This window comes from Agelaius phoeniceus, chromosome 25 (assembly GCF_051311805.1).
Source record: "Agelaius phoeniceus isolate bAgePho1 chromosome 25, bAgePho1.hap1, whole genome shotgun sequence".
NCBI lineage: Eukaryota > Metazoa > Chordata > Aves > Passeriformes > Icteridae > Agelaius > Agelaius phoeniceus.
The window spans coordinates 2,057,778-2,071,696 of NC_135289.1; the positions used below are offsets into that span (position 1 = coordinate 2,057,778).

At 56.5% G+C, this 13,919-nt stretch overlaps 1 protein-coding gene across 1 annotated transcript in view; it reads right to left on the reverse strand.

Moving 5' to 3' along the window:
* ITPR3 (inositol 1,4,5-trisphosphate receptor type 3) overlaps positions 1-13,919 on the reverse strand; it is a 42,053-nt gene that overhangs the window by 5,420 nt on the left and 22,714 nt on the right. Inside the window, exons 23-50 of the mRNA XM_054648607.2 lie at positions 13,755-13,884; positions 13,426-13,483; positions 13,087-13,252; positions 12,782-12,946; positions 12,531-12,599; positions 12,044-12,169; positions 11,792-11,914; positions 11,429-11,629; positions 10,670-10,921; positions 10,459-10,584; positions 10,085-10,210; positions 9,866-9,986; positions 9,021-9,205; positions 8,771-8,919; positions 8,455-8,563; positions 8,223-8,313; positions 7,864-8,033; positions 7,250-7,424; positions 6,440-6,624; positions 5,657-5,857; positions 5,216-5,326; positions 4,807-4,902; positions 4,498-4,599; positions 4,133-4,219; positions 3,478-3,588; positions 2,883-3,075; positions 1,996-2,121; positions 987-1,159 (exon numbers count right to left, since the gene is read on the reverse strand). Of these exons, the coding sequence (XP_054504582.2) occupies positions 987-1,159; positions 1,996-2,121; positions 2,883-3,075; positions 3,478-3,588; positions 4,133-4,219; positions 4,498-4,599; positions 4,807-4,902; positions 5,216-5,326; positions 5,657-5,857; positions 6,440-6,624; positions 7,250-7,424; positions 7,864-8,033; positions 8,223-8,313; positions 8,455-8,563; positions 8,771-8,919; positions 9,021-9,205; positions 9,866-9,986; positions 10,085-10,210; positions 10,459-10,584; positions 10,670-10,921; positions 11,429-11,629; positions 11,792-11,914; positions 12,044-12,169; positions 12,531-12,599; positions 12,782-12,946; positions 13,087-13,252; positions 13,426-13,483; positions 13,755-13,884 (3,927 nt within the window). The remainder of the gene's footprint in view (positions 1-986; positions 1,160-1,995; positions 2,122-2,882; positions 3,076-3,477; positions 3,589-4,132; positions 4,220-4,497; positions 4,600-4,806; positions 4,903-5,215; positions 5,327-5,656; positions 5,858-6,439; positions 6,625-7,249; positions 7,425-7,863; positions 8,034-8,222; positions 8,314-8,454; positions 8,564-8,770; positions 8,920-9,020; positions 9,206-9,865; positions 9,987-10,084; positions 10,211-10,458; positions 10,585-10,669; positions 10,922-11,428; positions 11,630-11,791; positions 11,915-12,043; positions 12,170-12,530; positions 12,600-12,781; positions 12,947-13,086; positions 13,253-13,425; positions 13,484-13,754; positions 13,885-13,919) is intronic.

Consider the following 13,919-nt stretch of genomic DNA (forward strand, 5'->3'; position numbering starts at 1 on the left):
CATAGAGACTGAGTAAGTGTTGGAACTCAGTCACCCCTCCGGGTGTCCAGAGTAGCCGGGGGGCTCAGAGACCCTGGCACACAGCCCAGAACACCTGGGGGTTTGATTGTGACCCCTGGAGCAAGTTACCAGCTTTGTATGAGGACATGAAAATCACAGAAGTTTAAATAGCATAATAATAAAATTATCACAGGGTGAAAAGGTCGATTTTAGGATTTTTGGAATGGGGGTTATGGGGACAAGCTGGAGGGACTTGGGCATGTCCAGCCTTTCTTCTTCTTCTGTTCTCCATTTTCTGCAGTGATGTTGGCACTTTGGGATTGGTTTAGAGTAGAAGTTCACTGTCTAATACAAGTAATAGGTATTGGGAATTAAGTGTAAATATGTTATACGTAGTTTGTAGTATAAAAAGACAACACCACCTTGGAGGTGGTCAGAGTGCCTGTGGCTGCCCTGCTGAGCAGATCTCGGCTGGGCAGAAAGAAAATTTTATAGCTAAGAATTGATAAACAACCTCAAGACCAAAAACTGAAGAGCTCTGACTCGTTCTTCGGACGCACGGGCCGAAACAGAGACATCCTGCACATCTTGGGGCAGCAATTAACAACTAAACTCTGAGAAGTAAGGTCACCGTGTCCTTGAAGGACACAAAAGGAGAAGAACATGCTCAGAAGCAGACAGCTCAGGATGCAGAGGCAGACAAGAAAACCCCAGTGAGACGCATGAAGAAGGAAGACTAACTAAAATTAACTGAAATATTAAAATGCATGCATAAAAAGGATTTAACCAATTGTGTATTAGCTTGAGGCGTGAACAATAGAGAATAGTACAAAAATGGCTTGATTTTTGTAATAAATTGGCTTCACTTGATCATATTGATCACGGCGTGGTGTCCTGTTACTGCTCCTCTGTCCAGGAGGGAGTGAGGTTGGCTGTGCTCTGGGAATGTGGGACACTCCTGATCCCCCAGCAGGCACAGAACTCACATTGAGCGCGCCCAGGATGTTGAGGGTGAGCCCGATGCCCAGGTAGTAGATGGAGCGCAGGATCAGCGCCACCAGCAGCGGCCTCACCCCGTAGCGCTTGGTGAACAGGGCCATGATGGAGAAGCAGATCAGGATCCAGAAGAGCAGGGAGATCAGCGGGGAATCCAGCACTCCTGGCAAGAGGAACACATGGAGGCTAAAGGCAGGGGCACTGCTGCTGCTGCCAGGCTGCCCAGCCACACCAATGAGCTCTTGTTGCAGACAGTTTTTATGAGAAACCCTTTCCTTAGGATTTTTTTTCCTCCTGAGAAGCTGAGAGGCCTCAGGAACAAAATGTCAACATTGATTATCTGCTGCTGTGGAATGCAACAGGTGCATCTGGGATTGGGCTCATGTGGTTGTTTCTAATTAATGGCCAATCACAGCCCAGCTGGCTCGGACTCTCTGTCTGAGCCACAAGCCTTTGTTATCATTCCTTCTTATTCTATTCTTAGCTAGCCTTGTGATGAAATCCTTTCTTCTATTCTTTTAGTATAGTTTTAATGCAATATATATAATAAAATAATAAATCAAGCCTCCTGAAACATGGAGTCAGATCCTCGTCTCTTCCCTCAACCTGAGACCCCTGTGAACACCGTCACAAGCTCTTTATCAGAAATGATGATGCTGCACTGCAGGCTTTGTGCTGGTTCATGTGGTTTTTGCTGATGCATTTTCTAACATCTTTTATGCAAGAGCTCAGAACCACTGTAGGTGATGGAGGCTTTCCCTGACAGCAGGAATGTATCCCATCACTGCTCCCCACATTGTACAAACAGGGGAAGGGCAGCCCAGGAGAAGAGAGGTTTCCTTGAGGAGGAAGGGGTGGGAGAGCTGGAAACTGAAATCCTGATTAATCCTTTATCCAGCAGAAAGGGCCTGGGCTTGTAGCAGCCCAGGGATCTGCCTTTTTCCAGCCCAAGGACCTGCTCCTCCCACCCCGAGGAGCAGCAGATGCCTGGGCACTTACCCATGGAAGTGGCTTCCACGTAGGGGTAGAAGAAAGCAATGATGATGTTGATGAAGACGGCCAGGTTGAAGGAAATGCTTCCCCAGAGCGTCATTCTGCGGGAGAACCAGTACATCAGCGGCATGCCTGGGGGGAGAGGAGGCAACACACAAACCTCAGCCAGCCTCGTGCCAACCGGGTCCTCCTGGAGCCCCTGTGCCCTCCTGGAGCCCCCCTGCGCCATCCCAGACCCTCTGTGCCACCCCAGACCCCTGTGGGCTCTGCAGCTGCTGCCCCCAGACCAACCCAGCCTCCCGCCTTCTTCAAACCATTCATGAAGTGTTTTGAAAACATTCCTGTCCATCTGTTAGAAGAGGAGTGCACCTTCTAAGTGACTCTGCTCACATTCCTTGGTCTCTCTGGAAACCTGCTCTGAGACCCTGGAATCAGGTTGGCTCTGTCCTCCCTCACAGCTCCTACACTACTCCTCAGCTGCATCCCAGTATCCGTAGTGCAACCCTCTACTCAGTTCCTGGGATTTACAGCCAGGATTTCCACTCTGGAAGCCCCTGAGCAGGTCTGCAGGGGGCAGAGAAACAGCTTTTATTTCCCACGTGCAGCTACAAGACCCTGGTTTAGGAGAAGGCAACTGAAAGGGCTCTCCAGGGAAAACACCTCAGCTGGAATCCCAGGGATTCCATGAGCAAGGTGCCCTGAGAGCACAGAGGAGCCCATGGCTGGGATTTCAACCCTCACTCCCTGCACTGTGCCAGGTGTGTGGTGCTCTGCAGAGCTCAGGCAGCTCAGCCATGCCATTGCCAGCCCTTTCCCTGCAGGAATGTCCCCAGATTCCCAGCGGGGCAGCCCAGGGGAGGGAGGGAGGGAGGGAGGCTCTGCCTTGCTCTTACTGCGCAGCTTCTTCTGCCACTCCATCTCGTTGTGCAGGAAGGAGGATTGGTCGAAGAAGTCGCTGACTTTGCTGCCCTGCTCGTCCTGCTCCGTGGTGGTGAAGAGCCTGTACTTGGTCTCCTTGGTGAGGAACTCACAGATGCCAGGCACGGGGAAGATGATCTGCTCCATGCTCCGGTCCAGCCGCACGATCTGCAGGATGCAGAGCCCTCAGATGCTGGGGCTTTTTCCTCCTTCTCACATCCAGCTGTGCCTTCCCCTCCTCCCTCCAGCTTCACAGGGTCTAAATATTGTCAGCCCCTTATTTAAAAGCTTCCAAAGTTCCCCCAGCAGAGGCAGCTCTGGCTGGGGTAAGCGGGAGTGTGGGAATGGGGGATCCATGCCAAGGATGAGGCTGCTGGATCAGCTGCATCCCACTGCTGCTGGGAGAGAAGGGCAGGGCCCAGGGGGCTGCTCATCCCTCAGTTCCTGGAGTTAATGCTCCTGCCAGCATGGCTGTGGGAAGAGGGGGCAGCTCTTGGTGCAAAATAATCAGACATGAGGCATCTGGAGCCAGGTGGGATTCATGGAAAGCCAACAGCCAGGAGGTCTTGCCTCGATTTGGGACGTGTGCTTCTCATAATAAGCCAGTGGATCCTCCTCTTCCTCCTGCACTGGGGCCGTGGACTTCAGCATCTGTGACAGCTGCTTGTTGTTAAGGCTGAGCTGGATGGGAAAGGGAAAGGGAGAGGATGAGGATCCAACATGCCTCAACATCTCCCACAGCTGATGAGGTTTCCAGGGAAAAGCAAATGAATTAAAGCTTCTGTGAGGGGTGTGAGTGCTCCCCGCCGTGACAGACAATCGATTCCCTGCAATAATTACATCCAAGTGCTGCTAATCCACAAATTACAAACCGGTGCTCACAAAACCCCCGGGGAAATCACATTCCTGCTGAATCTTGTCGGGATCTGAGGTACCTGGGCCGGGAACAGCAGCGAAGGACTCAGCCCTTCCTTTCTGAAGGGAAGGGAAGGGGGGAAGTGTGTAAGGGCAGGACTCCCCCAGGGCCACCAGCCTGTGTCACCCCACAGCAGGACACACACACCTCTGGGCTCCTACCTCTGGCTAAAAGGGCTTTTAGGGGTCTCTCCCTCTTTAATCCCACCAAAACCCATCAAATCCTGAACAACAAAGCCCAGGTGGGCTCTGCAAAGGCTTTTTACAGCCTCGGATGAGGGCAGATTGTGGGGGCTGTGCTTCTCCGTACCATGGATGAGATTCCCTCCTCCTCCTCCTCCTGGATTCGCTTCACTGGCTTCAGGAGCTGCTGCAGAGACTTGTTGTGTCGGGAGAGCTGGGAGGGGGACAGGGGTGGTGACAGTGAGCACAGCATGGCAGGCAGCCCCCAGCACACACACAGGGGGACACGGGGCACAGGATGGCCAGCAAGCCATGGCTGCTCCCCACAGCCAAAGGCACATTTGGCTCCCCAGGGAGGCCAGTCTGGCTGCAGGAAATGTGCAAAATTATGGAGGGAAATGTGCAGAATTATGGAGGGAAATGTGCATAATTGCGGAGGGAAAAGTGCAACCTGTGAGCACAGCCTGGCAGGATGCTTTTACAGCTCCCTACCTGCAGCGCCAGGATATAAATGTTGTGTCCAACTTCCCGGGGGGAAACCTCAGAATTCTCACACTCCTCCTCCTGCAGATAGGCCTTCTTAATCACATCCACCTGCAAGGCAGCACAGGGGCACTGAGCTCCTCCCCACTCCCTGCTTCCTCCTCCAGCCAGGATTGGGGCAGTGGGGCAGGGGAGGCAGAAACTGCAGCACCCAGGACCCAGGGCGGAGGATGTGGGTCGTGGAGGAGGGAGGCAGAAACTGCAGCATGAGCCAGGGCATGGGCTGGGGGCTCAGTGGGACGGTCCCAGTTCCCTCACCAGTTCCTGGGGACGGAGGCTGATGAGGATCCGCTCGGCGTTCTCGCTGTCGTGCCTGCTCTCCATGAGGGCCAGGAGGAGCTTGGAGGCATTGTCCTGGTGAGGAGAAGCCCTTGATGAGGGGAGCTGTGCCCTGGCACTGCCCAGGGATTTGGGGTGGGCAGAATTATCCAACTCCCTTGTGCCAGGGGCATCTCAGTGTGGTGGAGATGCCCCAGCTCTGCCCCACCGAGCCCATCTGCCCCCACACCCAAGGGTCTGACACAGACAGGGTCCCCTCTACAGTGACAACCTCACCCCACAGCACACCCTGTGACCCTGCCCGTGAGTCCTGGCAGTGGCACACGCAGTGACACACTCAGTGACACACAGACACATTCCTAGCAGCCCAGCCCAGGCCTCTGTGCACCTTCAGCTGCAGGACCAGGTCCATCCTGTACTTGCAGAGGGGGCTGATGTCGTTTAGGATCAGGGCTGTGATGATGTCGATCCCGTTGGACTCGTGGGTCACGATGCAGCTCTGGGGGAGTCGGGCAGTGTGTTATCCCACAGATCCTGCCAGTCCTCCCAGCTCCACCCTCCAGCACAGCCCTGGTCTGAAACACTGCCCTGCCTGCAGCCCTGGGCCCCCAAACCTCCCCTCTCCCTGCAGAGGACCCATTCACACCACTGAATTATTTACCCCCCATTTTGCAGCCAAGCAGCAGCTGGTGACCTGTGCAGGAACCCTGTGACCTCTGCTGCCCACATTCTGCTCCACATTCTGAACCCAAAACCTGTCCCTGCTTCCCCCACATCCCCCCAGAAGCTCCCCTGGTCCATGATGAGCTTTGGGGAAGGCCCCCCAGACCTGGTTCTCGTGGCAGGGCCCCTGGCAGTACTCGGTCAGGGTCTCCAGGGTCTGGGTGATGAGAGCCACGTTGTACTCGTTGATGTAGAGGCCGAGCAGCCCCAGCCCGCCCGTGGTGCTGCCACACATGATGTCCAGGAACTGCAGCGTCTCACACACCAGGTTGTAGTTGGTTTTGTTGTTCTGGCACCGCAGGAAGTTCTGTGGAGCAGAGCCCAGCAATGGAGTCCCCATCCCTCTCTCCCCACACGCCTCCAGCTGCAGTTTGAGGGACATTTGGGCTGGGACTGCCCCTGTAACCTTCAGACCTCAGTCCCACAGCCACTCCTGCCATAAACTCCTCCCACAGCCCCAAGCTGGATGGTGCACTGCACATGGGGAAACTGAGGCACAGAGCTGCTGAGCGCCACGGAATTTTGGGGCCAAACTGGGGCAGATCCCAACTGTCTCCCTGATTTTTAAAGATTCTCTAAGCCTTCTGATATTTACATCCTTGTAACAAACTTTCTCATGCACTTTCTGTAAATAACTGATTGTTTTGCATTCTTTTATAGAGGAGGAAAAAAATCTGATGGACCGTTGGTTTGCCTGGTGCCATTGGAGAGGTGGCACTGTCACCCTCCAGTCCACTGTCACTTTTAGAAACCTATAAATGTTGGAGTCAGAAAATAAACTTCCCCTTTTACCTCGAGAACAGCAGCATGTCCGCATCGTTTTGTCTCCATCCTTCCCCCAGCCCAAGCCCAGAGCTGACCCCCAGAACCCCATGGCTCCAGCACCAACCTGCAGGTCCCGGTTGTGGTTCTCACAGAGCAGCTGCAGGAAGCGCAGGATGGGCTCCATGATCAGCACTGTCACCCCCATCTCGTTGTTCTGGCCCTGCTCCCCGGGCTCGTGGCCCTTGCGGAACCCCACGGCCATCGGGTACCTCGTGGGGGTGCCGGGCAGCAGGAAGGCGTCTCCTCGTCCTGGAGGGAATATGGCACAGACACGTGTTATGGAAAACCCTTTCCTTAGGATTTTTATTCCTGAGAAGCCTCAGGAGCAAAATGTAACCATTGATTATCTGCTGCTGTGCAATGCAACAGGTGAATCTGTGATTGGTCTCATGTGGTTGTTTCTAATTAATGGCCAATCACAGCCCAGCTGGCTCGGACAGAGAGCCCGAGCCACAAGCCTTTGTTATCATTCTTTCTTTTTCTATTCTTAGCCAGCCTTCTGATGAAATCCTTTCTTCTATTCTTTTAGTATAGTTTTAATGTAATATATATCATAAAATAATAAATCAGCCTTCTGAAACATGGAGTCAACATTCTCGTCTCTTCCCCCTGTGAACACCACCATAGTAATTGTCCCCTCCCCAGCTCACCCTGTCACCAAGCCAGTGCTGGATGGACTTTCTTCTATTCTTTTAGTATAATTTTAATATACTATATATCATAAAATAATAAATCAAACCTTCTAAAACTTAGAGTCAACATTCTCATCTCTTCCCCCTGTGAACACCACCATAGGAATTGTCCCCTCCTCAGCTCAGCCTGTCACCGAGCCAGCGCTGGCCTTCCTGAGGGGACAAGGGGACAGTGCCCATACCTTTGGTGCCAGGCTCTGGCTCGTCCTTGTCCTCACGGGGTTTGTTCCCGATGTCACTCATGTTCACCGACACCGTGGACTTGGTCTCCTGCTGCGCCTTCTTCATCCGGTCGTGCAGAACCTTGAAGAACTTCTCGGACTTCTTGTCGCTCGTCATGAGGTTGTAAAAGGATTTCTGGTGAAAGGGCACTCGCTTCAGTCCCCACCACGGGGTCCGAAGTGTCCCTGCCTGTCCCTCTGGGCAGCAGCCTCAGCACTGCAGGCATTGCCCAGGATAGTCTGGTTTTTGCTGGAGCCCCACTGGGTTTTGCACACACCATTTTTCAGCTTCTCTGTGACAAAGGGCTTGGGATAACCCTGGAGGTCCCCCACAAGCGCTGCAGCCCTGAGCCATTTTAGGAATTCCCGGCAGAGGGCATCAGCAGAACTCCAGAAACAACCTGGAGCCACCTGCTCTTCCCACAGCCTGCAGCCCTTCATCCAGCCATGGAGCTGGGAAACTCCAACCATCAGATTTCAGCACAAACAAGAGGTTTGTTTGCTCTGCCCGGGGCTGAGCACTGGACCCTCAGCCTGCCCACATCAACCCCTGGCTGCCCAACTCCCCTCAGCACCTGGATCTCGGTGTTGCCTCCATCCAGCAGGCGGATGGCCAGCAGGATGCTCTCCTGGAAGATCTTCTCGTTCTTGGTGTTCATGATGAGGTCAGCCACCAGCTTGGTGGCCCCCTCACGGTCCAGCCGGCACTGGACAGCAGCAATGGCTGACCAGTCCTGGTCCTGGCCTGTGTCAGAGGACAGCAGGGATGTAAGGCTGTGGCAGCACAGGGCCAGCACAGCTGCACCACTGCCAGGGCATCTCAGTGCCATCTCTTCACCTCCCCAAATCCTCTGCTCCTCTGTGGAGCTGGCAACCAGCCACAGACCTGGTCCCATCGCTGTTTGAGGGGAAGGGGCAGGAGAGGGGCACTCACCTCCCCCAGCAGCATCCCCCATCTCCCCCTTGGAGCTGGACCTCTTGTTCTGCAGGTAATTGTTCATGAGCATTTTCCGCAGCAGGTTGCCCTGCCAAGGCAAACAAACATCACCAGTGTCCCCACGCCAAGGCTGGGGCCAGGGCAGAACCAGCTGAGCACCCCTGGGTGCCCAGGGTGGGCTCTGCCAGCCTGGGAGTGGGGCTGGATGGACACACATCATGCTGCTCACCCTCTCTCCATACTTGTTCCTCTTCACCAGCATCTGCTGCAGCGTCCTCAGCACCTTGATGCAGAGCTTCTCCTCCGTCTCCATGAGGTCCTTGGTGTGCTGCACCAGCCTGGCACAGCAAAGCCATTGTCACACAGCTGGGAGGGACCTGGGCATGCCAGGGGGAGCCACCCCCATCGCCCCTCCAGCTGCAGGCACACAGGGATGCACAGCCTGCCCAGGATGAGGCTCCCAACCCCTTCCCAGCACCCCCAGCACCCATGGTGAGGGTCTCAAACCCTTTCCGGCACCCCCAGGACCCCCAGCCCAGGCTCACTTGGACAGGAACCCCCCGCTCTCGCAGCGTTGGAACGCCTCCGTGCCCTCCATGAAGAGCAGCTCTGGCCGGTGCAGGACATCCACCAGCACGGACAGCTCGGCCTCCACCAGCGGCTTCAGGCGATCCTCCAGGGCGTTGATGATGTCCTGCAGGCCACAGCAACCCCTCAGAGCCAGGGGACACACGGGAGAGGGACCCTGCAATGCCAGAGCCCTCCTGAGCCCCGCCACGCCCTGCCCTGTTGTACCTGCAGCTTCTCGATGATGTTCTTGTAGTCCCACTGGTTGGGGGTGGTGGACACACGAGGGAAGGTGCGTGTGGCTGCCTTGTAGCTGGAGGTGTTCCTCTGCACTGTGCTGGTGGAGCTGCTGTTGAGCAGGGAGCTCACGTGGGCGTCCAGGTCCATGGGCAGAGCGATGGAGCGGCTCTTGGCTGAGGGACACAGGGGTGGGGTTGGCACAGCCATCACCCAGCTGGGTCCCACCACCCTGTCTGGGCATCCCTTCACCAGTGGTCACCTCATTTGCATCAGAGATTTGGGGTAAATACATCAGTAAACTCCTCCAGGGCAGTATGGGCTGGAATGTTCACACATGTCCCCAAACCCACAGCACCTCACAGGTTGGAAACTGGCCCCAGCCCCAGTTTTTGGTTGGGAAAGCCCAGCGTGGGGAGGCTGCAAGCACCCTGCCTGGAATTCCAAAGGGAAATCCCCACCCAGAGCCCAGCCACCAGCAATCCTTTCCACAGTGACTCAGTGCTAACAGCCCTCAGCCTGAGTCAGGCAGCTGCACACTGAGGGCAAAGTCCTGGCCAGGGAAAACCACTGTCAATGTTGGCTTTGTGTCCGGGCAAGGACACACCAGGGAGCTCCCAGCCAAGCCCAGGCTCTGGTTATCCTCACATTATCCTGGGAATGCTGAGATGAAGCTCAAACAAAGCCCATCCTGGAGCTGAAATGTCCCCATCCCCAGCTGGCAGCCCCTCACCACGGTGTCCTGCCACCCCCACAGGAGGGACAGAGTGTCCTGCTTGCTGCTGGCCCAGGGTGGCCCTGTCCCCTGTCCCCTGGGCACGGCAGTGGCTCCTTACCAACCATGGCCAGCGTGCGGATGCAGGACTCCACCGAGCTCTTGTGCTGCTGCTGCAGCCAGGGACACTCCAGCAGCCTCGTGGTGGACTGGAGGAGCTGCACCACGATGGTCTGGTGGGTCTGGAGGAGACAGGACTGTCAGCACACGCATCCAAACTGTGTTTTGGGGGTCTGGCTGAGCTGCTGTCCCCCTCTGCCACCGTGCCCACCCTTGTCACCTGCAGTGAGGTGCTGTTCTCTGAGAAGGGCGAGCTGAAGAACGCGTTGATGGTGTCCAGCACCACCGTCAGCACGTACTTCTCCAGTGTGGCGTCCGGCAGGCGCTTCTCCCTCTTCTTGCACATCTGTGAGGACAGGGAGGGCACTGATGGCACCAGGGCCAGCTCCTGTCTGCCCAGAGGCTGCTGGGACCACACTGAGCTGAGGGACAGAGAGCCCTGACCACCCCCCAGCCCCAAGTGTGGCAGCTGAATGAGGTCCCACATGTATATCCATGCCCTGCAGGAGGATTCAAAGGAGCCTTGGTGACACCACCCTGTCCCCATCCAAGTCACCACTGCTGTGTCCCTCCCACCCAACCCTCCCCAAGCACCTGGGCCATGTCCAGGGTGAAGTTCTCAAAGAGGGTCCAGATGTGGTTGCTGGTGTAGATCTCCTTCATCTCCACCTCCGTGTCCACATAGCAGTGGTTGACAAAGTTCACATAGGCCATCTTCACCTGTCAGGGATGGGGAAAGGGGCAGGGACACCGTCAGGGGACAGCCAGTGCAGAGCCCAGTGTCCTCCTGGCTGCCACCCCGTACCTCTGTGATGCAGTCCTCGTGTGTCACCACCCGCACCACGTCCTCCAGGGGCAGCAGGGACGTGCACTTGATCTCGGTGTAGACGTTCTTGCCCTCGGCGCAGGCAGCCAGCAGGTCCACCAGGGAGATGTGGTACATCAGGGGGCTGTTCTCCTCCACCCCATCCCTGGCTGCTGTCATCATCTCCAGCAGGGTGGCCAGTGAAGCTTTGTCGTTGTAGAAAACCACCACGTCATCCCCGGCGTTGGTGAGCTGCAGGGAAGGGTCAGTGCTCAGTGCTCACCACTCTGAAAAAGGAAAGTCAGAAGCCTCCAAGGCCAATGGTGTCCCCTCTGCAGTGGGGGATGGCTGGGAAGGAGGACAGGGATTTGTGTTTACAGGGAAAACCAGGCATTTGCAGTGCAATCAAAAATTGTGGAAGGTCAGAAGCCTCCAAGGCCACTGGTGTCCCCTGTGCAGTGGGGATGAGCAGCAGTGGCTGGGAAAGGGGACAGGGATTTGTGTTTACAGGGAAAAACCAGGCATTCGCAGTGCAATCAAAAATTGTGGGACTCCCAAACTAACTCTTGGACCTTGCATTGAGCCCCTGGAGATGGTTGATGGCCACTCAAGATGTCCACCAGCACTGGGGCCGGCTGGTTCCAGGGAGGATCCAGCATGGCTGGAAGGCTCTTCTCAAGGAAGAAGCCAACGGTGCAGGTTCCAAAAGCCTTGTCCTGCTTTTCCCCCCAACTCCTGCCCTGCAGGAGAGGTCCTCACCTCAGTCATGATCATGTCCTGGCACTTCTTGACGTACTTGCCCTCGGCCTTGATGATGGTGTGCAGGAAGTCGAGGTACTGGACGTGGCGGCCGTGGGTGGCCACGCAGTGGATGAAGTGCTGCGGCACCGTCTCGTTGATCTCCGAGCACAGCTGGTAGTTGTTGAGGAAGATGTGCTGCATCGTCTCTGCCTCCAGCAGCTGGGGACAAGGGGCAGAGTGAGGTCAGGGGGCTGCAGGAACTGTCCCCAGCTCCTGCCCTGCCTGGTGTCTCCTCCTGGCTTTTCCATCCCGCGCTCTCAGCCCCAGGACTGGTGCTGAATTCCCTCCCTGCGCTGCTGCCCCTCCATGTCCTCTCCTTACCCCTGGGGTCAGGAACAGGTTGAGATGTTTGTGCAGCAGGGCCTGGTTCTCCTGGTTGCCAGCACAAAACTTCTGCAGGAACTGGTGGGTGAACTTGAGGATCTCCATCATCTTGGCGTCCCCCTGAGGAGGGGACAGAGGAGAAACACGTGGAGCTGAGAGGGATGGGAGTGGCAGGAGGCCACTCAGGGGGGTCCCTGTGTGCCCCCTTTGCCCTGGGCACTCAGGACCAGCTGGTTTCTGTCCACCCACCTTTTCATAGGGGATCTGCAGCAGGTCCAGCATCACCTTGTGGGCATCCATGTTCTTCAGCAGGCGCTGCTGCTTCTTGCGCACCTGCTCCCCCACCCCGCACATCTTGTTGAGCCGCTCCAGGATCTGGGGACAGAGAGACCACAGCAGGCAGGGGCTGAGCCTGGAGCCACTCAGGATGGCCACCAGCCCTGGGGCTGGTTTGCATTCCATGTGTTCCCTCCGTAATCCTGGGTGTTCCCTGCTTTACTCACAAATCTCAGCCGCCCTCAGGGATCCTCCGTGCACAGCCCTCATAGCTGTCACCCACCCAGTGCCCTCCAGTCCCCTCAAGTGCAAGGATGTGACAGCTTTTCCCTGTGCTGAGCTGGCAGGAGCAAGCCAGGCTTGGACTTGTTTCTACTGAAGCACAGCAGAACTTGGAAATCCCCCCAAGGATTTTGCCCCTTTCCTTCCCGCCAGTGCACCGGGGTTTGGTCTCACTCACCCCCTTCACTATCTGGTAGTTCTCACTGCTTTTCTCTCCTGGAGCAATGACCTCCTCGTCGGCACCGTGCTGCAGGAGACACAACAGCACTGGGGTCACACTGTGCCCCTCCAGCCACACCCCACAGGACCCTCTGGAGCCTCCCCATCGAGCCCATCCAGAGGCATCAGGTGTTGGATTAAGGTGAGCTGCCCCCCTGCCTCCCACTCCTTCCCCACCCTGGATCCCAGGATCTTGCTCAGGGCTCTCACCTCCTTCTTCTCCTTCTTGTTCCCCTCCCCTGTGCTGTCCCCTTTGGTGCTGCCCTTCTTGTCCACCCAGAGCTCCGATTTCTCCACCATCATGCGGAGTTTGTCCAGCTCTGACTTGATCACCTTGTAGTTCTCCACGTCCTGGGCTGAGATCAGGAGCTGGACCTGCAGTGACATTCCCAGGGGTTTCCAGCTTGGGGCACAAATCCCCCTCCCAGATCTCCCTCCCAAGGAAAGGGCCAGGATCCACACCACGTCCCCCACCCACAGCCAGGCGTGGGATCTCCAGGTCCCCTCAGTGTCACCTGTTTGAAGGTGTGCAGGACCTCCTGCCTCTGGCTGAAGTGCTTGAAGAGGAGCTGCAGGGAGCCAGAGATGAGTGGGGGGTAGTCGTGCATGGTCAGGTGGATCAGCACCCTCAGGAACATCCTCCCTCCCTCGTCATCCACCTCCAACATGCTGCTGGACTTCCTGGAGCGGGATGGAAGCGTTGGGCATCAGCAGGGAGCTCAGGGGCTGATGGGGACAGCTTTGGAGCCTTTAGAGCCTCATCCTGCTCATCACCTGCAGCTCCCAGCCTGGGCAGGATGGACAGAAGGGGAAGGGCTCTGTGGCCAGGGGAGCTATGGGGGACAGGCACTCACCCCACACCAAACATGGCCTCGGCGTGCTCCCCAATCCGGTCCAGGTTCATGGCTGCAGCTGCAGGGAGAGGAAGGGAGTGACAAGGGTGGACAATGCCAGCCCTGTGTCTTGGCAGGAACCCACAGGAACCAACCCAGCTCCCTGATCCTGCTCCCACCAAAACGCTGACTCCATCCCTCCCTGCCCCCTGCCAGCAGCAGCTGCTGGAGATGTCACTTATGCTGGAGATGTCACTTATGCTGGAGGTGCCACCTCTGCCACCTGTGTCCTCCTAGCCCCTGGGGTCTGCTGAGCTGGGGGTGTACCAGGAGCAAAGTGGGAGAGTTACTTGTGGAGTCAAAGGCCGGAGCTGTGCCATCGGCTGCGCTGTCCTGCATGGGATAAACCTCCACAAACTCCTTCTTGAAGACAGAGAGCAGGTAGGAGATCCTGTAGTCCAGCCGCACATTCAGGATGAACTGGAAGCAGCAGGGAAAGAGAAACCAGAAGTGAC